This window comes from Equus asinus, chromosome 11 (assembly GCF_041296235.1).
Source record: "Equus asinus isolate D_3611 breed Donkey chromosome 11, EquAss-T2T_v2, whole genome shotgun sequence".
Lineage (NCBI taxonomy): Eukaryota > Metazoa > Chordata > Mammalia > Perissodactyla > Equidae > Equus > Equus asinus.
Window position 1 is genome coordinate 4,626,452 of NC_091800.1, and position 19,757 is coordinate 4,646,208.

Consider the following 19,757-nt stretch of genomic DNA (forward strand, 5'->3'; position numbering starts at 1 on the left):
CTTGTGCAGCTGAACATGGTGGTGAAAAATAACCACAATCATGTTGATCACTCATTCTAAATTCATAAGTAATAACCTCAAGTGGGATTTTAATAAGGCTACTGGCAATCATATCATACTTCTCCATCCTCAACCCTCTTACTGTTTTAGAAGACTATTTCTGCAGACCTCAAATACCTTCCCCCTTTTCACTCTCAGCTGATTACCTGGCTTCTTAATTCACTGAGGAAAATAGATAACTTCTACAAGCTCCCACCAGGTAGTGTGCCTTTTCTTGTGCTACTGTGGAGGAACTCTCTGTGCTCCTATGTAAAGCTAAGCTTCCTGTGTTCTTAGACTCTTGTACTTTGTCCTAGAAATTTTTCCCTCTCCTTGCTGCACTGTCAAGTTTTCCTCTCTCATCTGCCAACACATGTACTAGTGTTTCTCCCATCTTAATAAAAATCCTCTCTTGATCTCACTTCCACTTCCATCTACTGCTTCATCTCTCTCCTTCCCTTTATGGCAAACTCCTCAGTGTATATTTTTGTTTCTTCCATTTTCTCTTTTCCCATTTTCAGTGAAACCTATTCTAGCTAGGCTTTCACTTTCACACCACTCCACCAAAACTGTTCTTATAAAGGTCACCGATAACCCTCAGGTTGCCAAATCCAACAGTCAATTCCTAGTCCTCATCTTACTTGATGCCTCATCAGCATTCTTCATGGTCAATTCTTCCCTCCTCTTAAAACACTTCTTCTACTTGTATTTCACAACATGCTACTTTCCTTCTATCCTTTTTAGCTGCTCCTACTCACTTTCTTTTACTGGTTTCCTTCATATCTCCAACTTCGAAATGCTGGAATACCTCAGAGGCTCATCCCTTTGACTTCTTATCCAAACTCACTTTCGCAATCTCATAAAATCTCTTAGCTTTAAACAGCACTAATCTACTTAAGACACTTAAATTTACATTTCCAGTTCAATTCTCTTCCCTACTTGTTTGTGTATCTAACTGCTCACTCAGTATCTCCTTTGGGAATCTAAGAGAAACTCTTATTCATAAATACCTACTATGTGCCAAGTACTTCTTATTCTGGGCATTTGGTTTATGTCACTGAGCACAAGAGACAAAAATCCCTGTTGTCACAGAACAAGTATTCTAGGGGGAGAGGACAAAAAATAAACAATAAACTTCAAAAATAAGTAAATTACATATAGGATATTGGAGTGTGACAAGTGCTATAGAAAAAAACTGAACAAGGTAAGAGGAATTGAAAAGGCAGCTAAATGGAATGAGACGGGGGCATGTGTGGTGTGAAGATTGCATTTCTTCATTGAGAAGGTGACATTTAAGCAAAAACGGAAGGGATTAGCCAAGGATACGTCTGGACATTGTTTTTCAGACAAAGTGAACATCCAGGGCAAAGGCTCTAGAGTGGGAGAATGTCTGTTGTATCTGAGGGAAAGCAAGGAGGCCAGTGTGGCTGGAATGGAGTGAGCTAAGAAGAGAGTAACACGTGTTTAGGTTAGAGAGGTGATAGTGGTGGGCAGATAATTTTATACTTTATAAAACACTTGAATGTTAAATTTCTTTAAATCAGCTTCAAGTATCTATCTAATTTGGATTTATGAAAAAGAGAGTGGCAGTAGATAGCATCTTTATGAAAAGAGCCTTTGGAGAGAGGGTTAGAAATTTATGTTGTGGCTCTTGAGGAGTTGGACAGTCCCCTCCCTGCAATTTGTGCTGACTTTGTAGCAGTCTTTCCTATATTTTCTTGGCAATGTCTACAAATGAGATGGAAAAAAACCCCCACAATCTTGGTGTATCTTTCACCCACTTCGGTGCATCTTGCCTTGGTTTGGTCAGCTAAATAAAAATGTAGCTCTGTATGACTAAATGAATTGAAATAGAGTGTCCTTAACAAAATTTACTAAGCTAGAAAGACACCGTATATCCCTCTATATATGCTATTATAATAGCATTTGTTCTAAGGTAAAGTTGCACACATTATATAACAATAAAGCAATACATTTAAGCATGTTGGCCATTAAGGCAAAAAGGAAAATTATGCTTGACCAAAAAATTTTTGTTTTCTAATGTAATACAGTTTTCTAAAAATATAAAGACATATTATGGTACTTCTAAACACATGTTCAGCAAACTTTTAATTCTGAAGATGCCAAAATTAACTGACTAAAATTACAACGTAGAAGGAACACAACAAACATCATATTCTACTAAAACAAGCAGCATGCTAAAATTATGATAAGAAAAATTCATAAGAAATTTAACTTCTTTTAATAATGTTTCTCCAAGTAAAATTTAACTGTTTTTCTCATGACAATGATATAGTGTTGTTTTCTTATATATATAGTTTTATCATGGAAGAGCTCATTTTTAAGTTGTGATGTGTGACTGAAGCAAAGTACTATCCATAGGCTAGAAGGAGGCACAAGTCAGAGCAAGAAGGGCTCTGAATATTAAACTAAAAGTTAGGGGACCCACCAAATAATTTTAAGGAGAGTAAAAGGATCAAACTGTTGGTATGAAAAAAAAAAAGAGGTCTAGACTGAAAAGAGAGGAGGCTACTGCAATAATCCAGGGGAGAAATGCTGAGAGCCCAAACTAAGGCAAAGGAAATAAGACCAGAGAACGGTAAATGGAAGAGAAATTAAGGAGGCAGAATAAGCAGTCTTGGTGATGGATTGGATAAAAAGATGAGAGAGCTGGAGATGTCTGAAAACTCCCAACAGACTGAGTGACTTAGGAAAGTGAGGAGGGTTGTGTCATCATAGAGAAAGAGAACACAGGAAAAGAAAAGATTGGATGGGAAAGATGATGAATGCAGTTTAGACATGCTGAGTTTCAGATGCCTGTGGGGATAATACAAAAGTGTTAAGTGTCGAGTAGATAGCAAGATATGTACTTCTAGTGGCCAGCAGAGAATTTGACGCTAAAGAGAAAAATATCTAAAGTAACACAACCACTTAAGCAGTTGAAATCATAAGTGCCAATACAATCATTCAGGGATTATGTATAAGGCAAGAAGAGCTGAAAAGGGCACTGACATCTAAGGGTCAATAGGAAGAAGAGAAACCACAAAAGAAACTGAGAAGGAATGAATACAGTAGTTAGAACAATACCAGGAAATTTGTGTCACAGAAACCCAGGGAGAAAAGTGTTTCATGGAGGGAGTAGTTCACAGTGGTAAATGCTCCTAAAAGGTGAATTAAGTAGGCAGAAAAAGCAGCCATTGGTCTTGGCAATTTGGAAGTCACTGATAATAATAAAAAGAGAATATTCAGTAGAGAGGTGAGAGAGGAAGCAAGACTGATGCACCAAAGAATAAGTGGGATGTAAAGGAAGGAGTATGAATGGCTGAAATCCGGCTGGTAAGAGAACAGCTAGAGAGAAGTGAGATTATGCTAGGGACTTTTCAAGATGGTAAAGACAGGAGACTATTTCGAAGTTTCAAAGAATGAGACAGTAAAGATAAAAAGAATGATGGAACTAGAGGAGGTGGTAGGGAGATTAGTCTTAGTAGGGTGAGGAGCACCACTGGGAGAAAGTTAATTAGGGATTTGTAAAATGCTTTGGAGAATCTAGGTGAAGTTGAAGAACATAAATTAAGCGGCTCCAATCATGTGATTTTCTCCAACAGTTCATAGCAGGCTGGGTTTAATAAGAAGGACAAAGGAGAAAGATAATCGAAAGCAAAATGATAAACCACACAGGACGAGGAAGGAAGAAGATCCAGAAGGAGCTAAGAGTTTCAGAATAATGGAATAATGGGAATTAGAAGCTTTTATGAGGTCAAGAACAGGTGTGTTGGGTATTAGAAAGTCGGGGGATAATTAATAAGTTGTTGCCAGAGAGTGAGATTCTGTAATTTGAGATTTCAGAACTGGTGCAATTCCAGGTAATGGACGTGGGATGTAAACAGGTAAGAATGGTCGCTGGAACTGAGGAGAACTAAAGAACGGTAAGGCTAAAGAAATTTAGTAGAGAATACCACCATAACTTGGAATTCAGTAGAAAACAACATAAACAAGGGAAAATGGTGTTTTAGCTAGATAACCTAATTCTCAATGGAGCATGTTTTTATTGTTTTTAGAGTATGCAATGGGTTAAGAATGACACTGATCTTCCCCAAACCTAGCATAGAATGAAGAACGAGCAGCCAGCATCCAGTTGAAAGAGGCATGGGGAGATGGTTTAAATAAGCTCCATCAATTACTATTAATAAAGTGCATTATTTGCAAAAAATCCAGAAAAATTAATACCAGGTAATAATGAATTTAGGATCTAATAAATCTCCGATTGTTTTCTTTCTTTCTGTTTATACATGAAGATCATGGGTCATTGGGTTGGCTCTGTTTTTCCTTGTTTTGCTGTTCACCGTGATCCGTAGGAATGCAATCAAGATTCTTCTTCTTCTTATCCATGATGAAAAATGAAGATGAAGTATATCATGTGCATAAAGGATGCATTATTTGGTCTGCAATATTAGTGAATTCTTGATTTAGCTAAATGCTTTCTGATACAGTTTAATTGCATTCCAATGAATAATAAAAGTGGAAGCATTATAAGAACCTAAATTGGTTAAATCAAGGGTCGCATAAGAACAACAATAATGAAACAAAGAAAAAAAGCCACATAAACTCTTAACTTGATTAGAAAAATAGCACAGACCTATGGCTAAAATAAGGTAAGGCAAAAGTTAGATTCAACTGAAAGAACACAAAAGGGAAATTCTTTAATGACATTAAGCATAAGAGTAAATAGTTGATCTTATAGGAGGAAGAGAATACAAATGTTTAATGAAAGAAAGTCAAAGGAGAGAACCACTGAGATAGGTGAAGAGAAACCGACATTAATACACATTATTTACAAGTATATGACATGTTAATACTTTGAAGATGCTGATCAAGTTTTTACAACCCCTACTTGAAATCCTAATCTGAAAAAAATGAGCATAAATTATAGGACACAGCATAGACATTTCTGATAACCAAGAGGTGTTTGGCTAAAAAGTACTTCTAAAGAATTATTTCATTATCCTTTGTTTTTTTTCATACTATCATCATCTGTTTTGTACCTTTTAGAACAAAAACCTTTAGAAAAAACAATCTATACCTGCCATTTTCATTTCCTCTTACTTTTCTCTTTAACTGCGACTGCTCTCTCAAACCTGATTTACCAAAGTTCCTAATGACTCATGTTCTCCAACAGCCTCTTCCCAGTTGTCTCCTACTACACCATTCTAGAACACCCACACTACTGACCAAACATTTCCTGACTTCCATGATACTGCATTCTCATCCTTGGTCAATGGTCTTATTTAAAAAAATCTCTGTAACTAGCTATTCTTGCTTCACTTATCTTTTAAATGTACATTTAAGAAGTGTTTTTAACTTTTTCTTGTTTATACAAATACTGCAGATGAATTAGAAAATTAAAAGAACAAAAAGAAACTATAAAAACTGCTAATTCCAAAAGCCAAGCGTAAATTATTAGTAATTTGGCAAAGATCCGTGCAGACTGTATTTTATTATAGTTATATGTAAATAAGAAAAAAATGGGCTGTATTCTTTATATACTTTTTAAAAACCTGCCTAAATGACAGAATTGAAGGGAAAAAAGTTCTACAATAATAGTTAGAGTTCAATACTCCTCTTTCAACAATGGATAGAACAACTACAGAGAAGGTCAATAAGAAACTGGAACACCTGAACAACACTATAAACTAATTAGACCTAACAGACACACAGAACTCTTCACCTAAGAATATCAGCATATACATTCTTCTCAAGTGCACATGGAATGTTCTAGGACAACCACAGAATAATTCAAAAAACAAGTCAATAAATTTAAAGATTGAAATCGCACAAAGTGTTTTTTTCTAACAGTGGAATGAAACTAGAAATAGAAAAAACTGGAAAATTCACAAATATGTGGAAATTAAACATACTCTTAAATAGGTCAAAGAAGCAATCACAAGGGAAATTAGAAAACACTTCGAGAAGAATGGAAATGAAATCACAACATACTAAAACTTATGGGACACAGGAAAAGCACTGCTAACAGGGAAATTTATTGCTGTAAAAATGTACATTAAAAAAGAGGAAACATCTCAAATCAAGAGTCTAATTGTACACATTAAGGTGCCAGAAAAAGAAAACTAAACTGAAAGCTGGCATACGAGAGGAAATAATACAGATTAGAGTGGAGACAAAATGGAGAATAGAATAACAACAGAGGGGCTGGCTCCGTGGCCGAGTGGTTAAGTTCGTGCACTCCGCTGCGGGGGCCCAGGGTTCGGATCCTGGGCACGGACATGGCACCACTCGTCAGGCCACGTTGAGGCGGCATCCCACATCCCACAACTAGAAGGACCTGCAACTAGGATATACAACTGTGTGCAGGGGGGGTTTGGGGAGATAAAGCAGAAAAAAAAAAAAAAAAAAAAAAAGATTGGCAACAGTTGTTAGCCCAGGTGCCAATCTTAAAAAAAAAAAAAAAAAAAGAATAACAATAGAGAAAATCAATGAAACCAGAAGTTGGTTCTTTGGAAAGATCAACAAAATTGATAAAACTTCAGCTAGTTTGACTGTAAAAAAAAAAAAAAAAAGAGAAGCCTTAAGTTAAATTACTAAAATCAGAAATGAAACGGTGACATTACCACTGATTTTAGAGAAATAAAAAGGATTCTAAGAGAATACAATGGACAACTGTATGCCAACAAATTGGATAACCTAGATTAAATGGACAACTAGAAACAAACAAATTAACAAAATGAACTCGAGAAGAAGTAGAAAACTTGAATAAGCCCAAACAAGTATGGAGATTGAATCAGCAGTCAAAAAGCTGTCCAACAAAGAAAAGTCCAGGACCAGATGGCCTCATTGGTGAATTCTACCAAACATTTAAAGAAGAATTAACACTGGTCCTCCTCAAACTCTTCCAAAAATTGAAGAGAAGGGAATATGTCTGAACTTATCCTAAGAGACCAGCATTACCCTGATAACAAAGCCAGAAAAAGACATTACAAGAAAACCATAGGCCAAAATTCCTTACCAATAACAGTGTAAAAATTCTCAACAAAATACTAGCAATCAGAATTCACCAGCACACTAAAAGGATTACACACCATGACAAAATGGGATTTATCTTTGGAATGCAAGAGTGGTTCAAGATGTGAAAATAAATCAATGCAATATACCACATTAAGAGAAAGAGAAAAAACCCCTACATTATCATCTCAATGGATAAGAAGCATCTGATAAAATCCAACACCCTTTCATGACAAAAAATTCAATAAACTAGGAATAGAAGGGACCTTCCTTAATATTATAAAGGGTAAAAATGTAAAATGAGAGCTAACATTATACTCAATGATGAAGACTGAAAACTTTAACAGTAAGATGAGGAACATGAAAAAGATGCCTACTTTTGCCATTTCAATTCAACATGTGATGAAAAGTTCTAGCCAGAGCAATTAGGCAAGAAAAAGAAATAAAAAGCACCCAGATAGAAAAGAAATAAGTACAATTATTTCTATTTGTAGAAGATATGATTTTATGTGTAGAAAGTCTTAAGAAATTCACAAAAAACTGTTAAAGCTAATAAATGAATTTATCAAAGTTTCAGAATACAAAATCAACACACAAAAATCAGTTGTATTTCTATACAACAGCAATGAATCATCCCAAAAGGAAATTAAGAAAACCATTCCACTTGCAATAGCATCAATAAGAAAAAAATACTTAGGAATAAATTTAACCAAGAAGGTGTAAAATTTGTACACTGAAAACTACAAAACATTGCTGAAAGAAATTAAAGAAGATTTAAATAAATGGAAAGACATCTTGTATTAATGGATTGGAACACAGTATCATTAAGATGACAATACTACCAAAAGCAATCTATGAATTCAATGCAATCCCTATTACAATTCTGATGGTGATTTCTGTAGAAATAGAAAAACCTATTCCAAAATTCATATGGAATTCAAGAGTCCCCAAATAGCCAAAAGAATCTTGAAAAAGAAGAACTAAGTAGGAGGACGCATACTTTGATTTCAAAACTAAATAGCAAGCTACAGTAATCAAGACTATGTGGCACTGGCAAAGGACATGCATACAGATCAAGAGAATAGAAGAGAGAGTCCTATAAACCTACACATTTATACTCAAATGAATTTCGAAAAGGATGCCAAGACAATTCAATGGGGAAAGAATAGTCTTTTCAACAATGGCAATGGGACAATTGGAGAGCCACATGCAAAAGGATGAAGTTGCAACCTTTTACCTTACACCATTTACAACAATTAACTCAAAATGGATCAAAGACCTAAACTTAATAGCTAAAGCCATAAAACTCTTAGAAGAAAACAGGGGCAAATTTTCCTGACTTTGGATTTGAAAATGGTTTCTCATCTATGACACCAAAAACACAGGCAACAACAAAAAAACCCCAGATAAATTTGACTTCATCAAAATCAAAAACTTTTGTGCAAAGGACACTATGAAGAGAGTGAAAAGACAATACCCTAGAATGAGAGAAAACTGTAATTTGCCCATTTCAGCTAAGTTATCTAATTTATTGGCATACAATTGTTCATTGTATTCCTTTATAATCCTTTTGAGTTCTTTAAGGTTGGTAGTAATGCTTCCTTTCACTTCTTTTTCTAATAATTTGAGTTTTCTCTCATTTTTTTTTCTTGGTCAATTTAACTAAAGCTTTTTCAATTTTTGACATCTCTTTTCTTTCTTTCTTTATTGAGGTAATATTGGTTTATAAGAGTATATAAATTTCAGATGTACATCATTGTATTCCAATTTTTGTGTAGACAACATCTTGTTCACCAAGCAAAGACTAATTACCATCTATCACCATAAACATATGCCCTATAACCCCTTTTGTCCTCCTCCCTACCCTCTTCCCGTCTGGTAATCACCAATCTAATCTCAGTATCCATGTGTGTGTTTGTTGTAGTTGTTTTTTTTATCTTTTACTTATGAGTGAAACCATATGGTACCTGACTTTCTCCATCTGACTTATTTTGCTTAGCATAATACCCTCAAGGTCTACCAATGTTGTTGTAGTAGCAACATTTCCTCTTTTTTTCTGGCGGAGTAGTATTCCATTGTATATATATACACTGTCGTCTTTATCCATTAATCCACTGATGGACACTTAGGTTGTTTCCAAGTCTTGGCCATTGTGAAAAATGCTGCAATGAACATGGGGTCCACACACCTTTACACATTTTTTTTGTGTGTTCTTTAGATAAATACCCAGAAGTGGAATAGGTGGATCATATGGTAGCTCTATTCTTAAATTTTTGAGGAGTCTCCACACTGTTTCCATAGTGGCTGCATCAGTTTACATTTCCACAAGCACTGTATGAGAGTTCCCTTTTCCCCACATCCTCTCCAACATCTACTATTTCTTGTCTTGTTAACAGAAGCCATTCTGACAGGTGTGAGGTGATATATCATTGTAGTTTTCATTTGCATTTCCCTAATAATTAGTGATGTTGCACATCTTTTCATGTGCCTATTTGCCATCTGTATATCTTCTTTGAAAAAATGTCTCTTCAGATGTCATGCCCACTTTTTAATTGGGTTGTTTGCTTCTTTGTTGTTGAGACGTATGAGTTCTTTATATATTTTGGGTATTAACCCCTTATCACATATGTAGTTTACAAATATCTTCTCCCAATTGTTAGGCTGTCTTTTCATTTTGTTGATGGTTTCCTTTGCTGTGTGGAAGCTTTTTAGCTCAGTGTAGTCCCATTTGTTTATTTTTTCTTTTGTTTCCCTTGCCTGGTGAGACATGATATTTGAAAAGATGTTGCCAAGACCGATGTTGAAGAGCATACCCTCTATGCTTTTTTCTAGAAGTTTTATAGTTTCAGGCCTTACATTCAAGTCTTTAATCCATTTTGCATTAATTTTTGTGTACAGTGTAAGATAACAGTCTACTTTCATCCTTTTGCACATGGCTGTCCAGCTTTCCCAACACCATTTATTGAACAGACTTTCCTTTCTCCATTGTATGTTCTTGGCTCCCTTGTCGAACATTAGCTGTCCATAGGTGTGTGAGTTTATTTCTGGTCTCTTGATTCTGTGCCATTGATCTGTGTGTCTATTTTTGTGCCAGTACCATGCTGTTTTGACTACTATAGCTTTGTAGTATATTTTGAAATCAGGGAGTGTGATACCTCCAGCTTTGTTCTTTTTGATTAGGATTGCTTTCGCTACTCGGAGTCTTTGGTTGTTCCATATAAATGTTAGGATTCAATGTTCTATTTTTGTGAAAAATGTAGTTGGGACTTTGATAGGGACTGCACTGAATCTGTAGATTGCTTTAGGAAGTATGGACATTTTAACTATGCTAATTCTTCCAATCCAGGAGCATAGAATATCATTCCATTTCTTTGTGTCTTCTTCAATTTCTTTCAACAACATTTTAATAGTTTTCGGTATCCAGGTTTTACACCACTTCGGTTAAATTTATTCCTAGGTATTTTATTCTTTTTGTTCCAATTGTAAATGGGACTGTATTCTTAATTTCTCTTTCTGCTATTTCGTTGTTAGTGTACAGAAACACAACTGATTTTTGTATGTTGATTTTGTATCCTGTAACTTTATTCATTTATTAGTTCTAATTATTTTTTGGTGGAGTTTTTAGGGTTTTCTAAATATAAAATTGTGTCATCTGCAAATGATGACAGTTTTACTTCTTCCTTTCCAATTTGAATAGCTTTTATTTCTTTTTCTTGCCTAACTGCTCTGGCTAGGACTTCCAGTACTATGTTGAATAAGACTGGTGAAGTGGGCATCCTTGTCCTAATCCTGTTATCAGAGGGATAGCTTTTAGTTTTCCACCATTGAATATGATGCTAGTTGGTGGTGTGTCACAAATGGCCTTTATTATGTTGAGGTACTTTCCTTCTATACCCATTTTCTTCAGAATTTTTATCATAAATGGATGCTGCATCTTGTCAATGGTTTCACTGCATCTATTGAGATGATCACGTGATTTTTATTCTTCATTTTGTTAATGTGGTGTATCACATTGATTGATTTGTGGATGTTGAACCATCCCTGCATCCCTGGAATACATCCCACTTGATCATGGTGTATGATCTCTTTAATGTTTTGTTCGATTTGCCAGTATTTTGTTGAAGATTTCTGCATCTATGCTCATCAGTGATATCGGCCTATGATTTTCTTTTTTTGTGTTGCCCTTGTCTGGTTTCGGTATCAGGGTAATATTGGCCTCATGGAATGAGTTAGGAAGCTTCCCTGCCTCCCAAATTTTTTGGAAGACCTTGAGAAGGACAGGTATTAAGTCTTCTTTAATTTTCGGTAGAATTCACCAGGGAAGCCATCTGGTCTGGGACTTCCATTTTTTGGAAGGTTTCTGATTACTGTTTTGATCTCCATACTGGAGATTGGTGATTTGGTTTTGGAAAGTTCATGATTCTAAGAATTTATCCATTTCTTCTAGATTATCCAATTTGTTGCCATACAGCTTTTTGTAGTATTCTCTTATAATCCTTTGTATTTTTGAGGTGTCCATTGTAATTTCTCTTTCATTTCTGATTTTATTTGAGCTTTCTCCCTTTTTTCTTAGTAAGTGTAGCTAAAGGTTTGTCAATTTTGTCTGTCTTTTCAAAGAACCAGCTCTTAGTTTGACTTTTTCTCGTTTTTTTAGTCTCTATTTCTTTTGTTTCTGCTCTGATTTTTATTATTTCCTTCCTTCTACTGATTTTGGGCTTGGTCTGTTCTTCTTCTTTTTTTAGTGGTTTCCGTAAAGTTTGCAATATACATTTACAAGTAACCTAAGTTCACTTTCAAATGACACCATCCCGCTTCATGGGTAGTGCAAGTAACTTAAGAGTATTCCCAATTCCTCCAACCTGTTCCTTTTAACATTGCTATCATGCATTATTTCACTTATCTATAAGCTATGATCATCCAGTATGTTATTGCTATTATTATTTTTATTATTTTGAATAAACTGTTATGTTAGATCTGTTAAGAATTAAGAAAAATAAGTGATTTTATCTTCATTTATTCCATTTCCAACTTTTACTTTCTTCATGTAGATGTGAGTTTTTGATCTGTATCATTTTCCTTCTCTCAGAAGAACTTAACATTTCTTGGAAAGCAGGTGTACTGATGGCAAATTCCCTTAGTTTTTGTTTGTCTGAGAAATTCTTTATTCCTCCTTCACTTTTAAAGGATAATTTCACTGGATACAGAATTATAGGTTGGTGAATTTTTTCTCAAAATTTTAAATATTTTACCCTTCTCTCCTCAAGATTGCATGGTTTCTAAAGAGAAGTATAATGTAATTCTTATCCTTGTTTCTCTATAGGTAAGGTTTTTTTAATGTTGTTTTGTTAAATTGAGATATAATTGACATACAACATTATTATAGGTAAGATTTTTTTTCCTCCTCTGGCTTCGTTCAAGATTGTCTTTGATTTTCTGCAGTTTAAATATGATATATCTAGGTGTAGATTTTTTGGTATTTATTCTGCTTGGAATTCTCTGAGCTTTCTGAATCAGTGGTTTGGTGTTGATAATTTTGGGAAATTCTGAGCCATTGGTACTGTAAATACTTCTTCTGTTCTTTCTTCTCCTTCTCATAGTGGCATTATGTCCCTGGTACTCTTTTTGAATTGTCCCACAGTTTTGGAGATTGTGGTTTTTTCCAGTCTCTTTTCTTTTTAGTTTGGGAAGTTTCTATTAATATATCTTCAATCTCACTGCTATTTCCTTGGCCCAGGACATTACTCTGATGAGTCTATCAAAGGCATTCTTCACTTCTGTTATACTGTTTTTTATTTATAGCATTTCCTTTTGACTCTAAGAGTCTCCCTATCTCTGCCTACATTACTCATCTGTTATTATACGTTGTGCACAATTTCTGTTAGAGCCCTTAGTATATAAATCAGTTACTTTAAATTTTCGGTCTGATAAGTGCAAAATCTTTGCTGTATTTGAATCTGGTTCTGATGCTTGCTTTGTCTCTTCACTGTGCTTTTTGCCTTTTAGTATGCCATTTGATTTTTTTTGCTGAGAGCCAGATATGATGTACTGAGTAAATGCTACTGAGGTAGACAGGTCTTTAGTGTGAGGTCCTATGTTCATCTGGCTAGCATCAAGCTACATTTACTGCATGCTGTAGTTGTAGGTGTCAGAGGCTAAAATTCCTCTGGCGTCCTTGTTTTTGTCTTCCGTTTTGTTTTCATTTCCCTAGAAACTTCTTACATAAGGTCTGAAAGCTGCAGTTCTTTCAGCTATATTCCCCTGTTATACAGGAGCCCTACTGATGTGTGGTGAGCTGTGGGGAGAGGGGAAGTATTCTATAATCTTATGATTAGGTCTCAGCCTGTTAGTGAGCCTGTCTCCCTGGGTTGTGATCTTCACAAGTACTTTTAGTTTTTTGGGTTTTCTTGTTTTTCCCTCTTAAGTGAGACCGAAAGGCTAGAGGTGGCTGAAGTTGGGTATTTCCATTCCTCCAGGTTGGTTAGACTGTGGTAAAACACCAATGGGTTAGACTTTGGTAAAACAGTTTCCTTTCTCAGCAAGCCTTTGTTAAGGAGAACAGAATGCTCTAGAAGTATTTCAAAATGGTTGCTTTTCTCCTGCCCCTGAGGGAAGGAGAGAATTTTTCTGATCTTCACTGTGAGAACTTGGTGGGGCTCCTCCAGGTAAAATTCATAAAAGTATATGGGCCCCTCACGGCTGGGTCTTCACAAGTTTTTCTCTCTCAAGTCAGTTTGTGTTCAGATTCTAAGAATTAGCCAATTACTCTTTAAATATTTCTACCAGATGCTGGCTCCAGTGGTGGTATCTGGGCACCAGTGGTGATTTCTGGACAGTTTCCGCTCCAAGGAGGCTCTACTTCTCCGCATCTGCCTGTCTCCAGTACAGCCTGTGTGCCCTGTGGTCTCAATTCACTGATGGAGCTAAGAAAAGCTGCTGACTTTTAGTTCTTCAGCTTTTTTCTTGCCACGAGGATGGGAGTAACAATGTCCAAGTTCTTTACATGTTGAAGAGGCTAAACCACTTTAAAAAAAAATCTTTTAGTATTTCCCCATGATCTACTTAGACAAATTTTCGAGGAGTGAACTTATTGCATTCAAAGTGAGTAAATATTTTTAAGGTTTTTGATGCATTCTGCCAAGCTTTCCTCCAAAGAAGCTGTACCAAAACAATTTAAATATATTTTACCACCTTATTTTCTTGCTTGTAAACCTTCATTGCTTCCTCATCATTCAAGATGAAGTCCACCCATTGCCACCAAATGTCTCTAGTGGTTGCATAGGGTCACTGAAATCCTCTGTACAATCTGGCCCTTATTTGTTTTTCAATTTGATCTCTCACTATTCCCCAATGCAATCCTTTGGTTCTAGTGATTGGTGAACTTACTGTCCCTAGAACACGCCATTATCATTCATTTTGTTTTTGTTCAAGTCGTCCCTTAATATTAATAATGCCTTCCCAAGACTTCTCAGTCTTTTTCAACTCAATCTACACTTCTTACTGCTCATCTTGCCCTAGCCCATTTCACCCATTTCATATACATTCATGCACTGCATAATGACGTTTCCATAAACAACAGCCTGTGTATATGATGGTGGTCCCATAAGATTAGTACCATAAAGAGTTGGTGTGTAGTACACTATACTATGTAGGTTTAAGTACAATCTATGATGTTCACATAATGATGAAATTGCCTAACACATTTCTCAGAATACATCCCTGTCGTTAAGCAACGCATGACGATACAGCTATTGATAAGACAGTACTTCCAGCACACTTTGAAAGGTATCCGGAAGCCAAGAAGTTTTCATAGAACACTTCTGCAAAATAGGGCACAGAGGATAGGACTGTATCTAGTTTATTCAAAGTAAAAAGGGACTAGTTTGGGTAATAAAACTAAGAATTTCTGATATCACTTGGAATAACTAAGAGTTGACAGTTTACGAAATAAAATTATGTAAGCACAGCTTTTGGATTTTTGCTTCTCATTCTATTTTTTCAGGGCTTTTTAATCAATGGCATCATGACTACATTATATGGCCCTCCTAACTGCTCCAATTTAGTTTCTTTTTTTTGACCCAATTTAAAACATCATAACACTGAAAACTAACACTCTGGATAAATTATTCTATTAATAACATATTTAGTGACATTTAAAAATTTACCTGTTTTTCTTTAGAAAACCCCATATACATAACAACTATTTCTCAGATAAATACATATAAAAGTTTTAACTACACTCATGTCACAAGGACTGAAAAGTCTAAATAATAAGTAAATGCAAGGTACAAAGAATGATGATAATTAAAATGAAGAAAAGTTGTTACCAATTCTCAAAAATAGGTTTTTCAGCCCTAATGTTTGATTTTTTTTAAACTTAGAAAACAAAAAACTCACGTTCCATTTGCTCAAACATTACTGAAAAGAGGAAGTCCCGTGGTGTCATATAATATTCTCCTTCATATTCCAGTGAAGAAAACTGCATGAAGCGCTGTTTACGAAGAGACAATTTCCCCATCATCTCACCATAGTCAACATTTTTCTAAAAGGAAAAGAAATTGCAATTTAAGATTTTTTCAGTACGATTTCCCAAGTTAGCTACTTCAAGAATAATGTTTAAAGAGTAATTTTAGCATTTAGGTCTAACAATCTTCAAACTTTTAAATCATTCATTTAACAAATATTTACTGAGTGCCTAATATGCACTGTTTTAGGCACTGAATAAGACTAACTTGAGGGAACTTACATTCCAGAATGGGAGAAGGACAATTAAGGAATAAAAGTATAAAAGTAAGACAGTGAGAAGTGCCACAAAGAAATATAAAGTAGGAGAAGAAAGTGATAAAGAGTAATATTTTAGACAGGATAATCGAGGAAAGCCTTTCTAAGGAGGTGACATTTAAAGAGATTAAATGAAGTGCAGCTAGTGAGCCATGGGGCTCTCTGGAGGAAGAACACTCTAAGCAAGAGGTAAAGTGAGAACAAAGACTACGAGATGGGAATAAGCTTGGTGTGTTCAAGGAACAGCATGGCAGAAGATCAGATCAGAGAGAGAGGTAGGCAACAAACAGAGCACGTAAAGTTGTGTTTTCATAAAGACAGCATACATCATATCTGCAAAATAGTTCTGCTTTCAGAAATACATTCACACTGTGAGTGAAGAACACGAACAAGAATAGGTAAAATACTGTTAATGTAAGAGTTCGTATCTCAGACAGTGGGACCTAGATCTTGATTCAAATGCTGATAGAGATAATATCGAAATCTTTATTGTTAGACTTCCGTTGAGCACTTACTATGTGCTAGGCACTGTATTAATTAAATACTTTACATGGATTACTTAGTTAATCCTCACAATAACTGAAAAATAGACACCACCGTAGATATGGAAACTGTAAAGTAAATGGCAGAGCCAGGATAAAAAACCAGGGGTGTCTGACTCAAAGTATTTCAATATTTAACTACCACACTATTCTCCTACCCATGGCTGGGCACTGTGTCCTAGGTAGAGTGGAAGATGACATGCCACTTGACACAGATACCAAGGTCAATATAGTAATCTTGACACAGAATGTGAGTATTATCTGTGAAATTCAACAGCACACTCTCACCCTGGTTTGCTTTCCTTAAGGCACTGCTCTAACTTGGACCACAACATCGTTCCTGGACACACCACCCCCTTTTCACACTTACTACTGACCCTATTATTTACCCTGACACACAAATGATGTTCACTGACTAGAACTGAAATGGGGAAAAGTACAAATTCCAGTTGTTTAAACCTCTCCAAAGTCATCAGCAGCTCCTTTTTGGCTGATCTCAGTTCTCTGACTAGTGTTAATTCTCCCTCCTTAATTGGACAGTTGGTTTCCCTGAGCAGTTAGTTTTCGACCACTTTTGTGTTCTGCACAGAGCCTATTAGAATACTGGACACACATACACAGAATGCTCAGTAATACTGCAGTGATCTGTACTCCTATCTTCTCTAGAACTTGTCTATTCACGTCTTTCTTTTTCTTCTTCCTTAAATTATCACTATAAAAACAACTCAAGGGGCATGTTTTAATTACATGAGTCCATACGCTTATCCTAGTAATCAGAAAAATAAATTTTATTAATATTTTCTGAAAATTTTATACATGAGGCAGACATATATGTGTGTGTGTGAATGTATCAATATCTATAGGCAGTAACAGATATATTATCAGTTTATTTAACATACTATCTGTAGAAAAAATAGTGGTAAACAAGACAAACATTAATTCCTACCAGAATGTGCTGAGGGCTTTGGCAGGGAATTTATAGAAAGTAACTGGATGGGATAGGGAAGGGAGGATAAGAGTCTTCTCAGTAAACGTCACAGCATGAGTCCCAGATATAAGACAGAACACAGTTTATTAGAAGAAATGAAAGAAGCTGAACATGGCCATATTCATTATTAGCTTAGAGAATAGTTATATTTATCATACTAATGTAAATATATAGTCTATTAAGAGATTAACGGGGACCAGCACTGTGGCTTAGTGGTTAAGTTCAGCACACTTCTCCTCAGCCATGCTGTGATGGCAACCCACACACAAAATAGAGGAAGACTGGCACAGAACGCAGGGTTAATTTTCCTCAAGCCAAAAAAAAAAAAAAAGAGGAAGATTGGCAAGGGATTTTAACTCAGGGCAAATCTTCCTCAGCAAAAAAAAAAAAAAAAAGATTAACGAAGTAAATAATCTATAAAGACATACAGTATATTTCCAAATCCTTGGCTCTTTTACACTTCCTAAGATCTAAGTTGCTCATGACTGGTTAAAAACGCCTTTTACCGGGTGCAGCCTGGTGCCACAGCAGTTACGTTTGCATGTCCTGCTTTGGTGGCCCAGGGTTCACCAGTTCAGATCCTGGGTGTGGACCCATGCACTGCTTGTGAAGCCATGCTGTGGCAGGCATCACATATATAAAGTAGAGGAAGATGGGCATGGATGTTAGCTCAGGGCCAGTCTCCCTTAGCAAAAAGAGAAGGACTGGCAGCAGATGTTAGCTCAGGGCTAATCTTCCTCAAAAAAAAAAAAAAAAAGAAAGAAAGAAAGAAAGAAAGAAAAAAATGTTTCTACCAACAACTTAATCCTTTTTGTATAAATAAATACATTCTTCTTTCCAAACTTGGTCCTAACTTACATGGAAAACGACCAAGAAGTAAAAACACAAACCTCCCACTCTCTTACAGCAAGAAATGAAACTATTTTCAAAGAATTCTATTTTTTCTTCTAGGAGATTTAGACCTTAAAAATTTCCCTCTCTCATGGTTACTGTTTTCTATATGCCTGTATGTGTACTTGCATAAGCATACATTTCTGAAGAGTCTTGAGAAGAATCAATTATTCTGGGATGTGCCATTTTAAATAATGATTGATTGGGTTGCCATCCCTTCCAGTTTTACAATTTTGTTTAAATAGTCTCCTCAGTAAAGGAGAAACGGTAGAAGTGGTGAAACTAAAGCTCCCTTTTATGGGTTGATTTCTTCTGAGCTTGAAGCTGGCACATAAATTGTAGACCATAAATTTAGAAAGTCATTCACAAACAAATGACCTCCAAACGTGTCATACCATCATGACTCTCTCTACCAGTAGATGGTGTGGTATAAGACCGTTTTAACAATCCTTCTACCAGCATCCTCACAATTCAACCTGGTACTGTGGCCTTTCATTCCTATTCCACTATCCTCAAATCTTTCAACTCCCATCATCAGCACTAATAATGTCTTTCCTTTTTCTACTCCTTTCTACTACCTCTCACACTGCTTGCCGAGTACACAGCTATCATTTGGAAGTCATCACCACTGTAGACTCTAATCCTACCATTTCCCCTATGGAAGACACAGTGGAAGCCCCCAAGTCACAATCTCTTAGTACTAGAGTCTCTCCCTTCATCCTAACCATACACACCCCCATCCCCAACAAGTAAATATTTAACTGGGCACCTACTAATTTGAGGACACTCTAGGAAGAGACAGAAGACATGAATCAAGGGGCAATAGTACAGTCATAAATAACAAAAATAGTAACGTTACTTACACATGTAGTATATGCAAGGCAGGGTGCTAACATCTTTACATACACGGTCTCACTCAATGTTCACAATACCTCTAATAGTGGACATCATTTTTATCATCCTTATTTTACAAAAGAAGAAACCAAGGCTTGTCAAGTTTAACCAGATTGCCTAGATTAACACAGCAAGTAAATTATTAGCAGAGGTAGGATGACAACAATCCCAGTCTCAACCACTATCCTATACTAGCTCCACTAAGAATTATATAAATTAGGAACATAGAGAAAAGAGTGAGGGTAATGACATTTGATGAAGTTTTCATAAAAAGAGTGGGATTTAAGCTAGGCTCTAGAGAATAACAAAGAAGAGAACTGGAATTAGGGCTAAGTGTTGCCTATTTCCTAAGTCATATGCATTATTTCCCTTATTCAATCAAATTTAAAGTAAGTAGGATATTCTGAATATGTTTCTTTGCTACAACAAAATATACACTGAAGAAAAAAAAGTATTGTTCTGAAATTGCCAGAATCTTTCTTTTTTAAGATTGGCACCTGCGCTAACATCTGTTGCGAATCTTTCTTTTCCTCTTCTTCTTCTCCCCAAAGCCCTCTGGTACATAGCTGTCTGTTCTAGTTGTGAGTGCCTCTGGTTATGCCATATTG

The 19,757-nt window shown here is 35.8% G+C and overlaps 1 protein-coding gene across 1 annotated transcript in view; it reads right to left on the reverse strand.

The window, feature by feature from the left end:
• The window catches only part of MICU2 (mitochondrial calcium uptake 2), a 134,207-nt gene that overhangs the window by 90,980 nt on the left and 23,470 nt on the right, over positions 1 to 19,757 (reverse strand). The window contains exon 2 of the mRNA XM_014837139.3: positions 15,451 to 15,595. Coding sequence (XP_014692625.3) covers positions 15,451 to 15,595 — 145 coding nt within the window. The remainder of the gene's footprint in view (positions 1 to 15,450; positions 15,596 to 19,757) is intronic.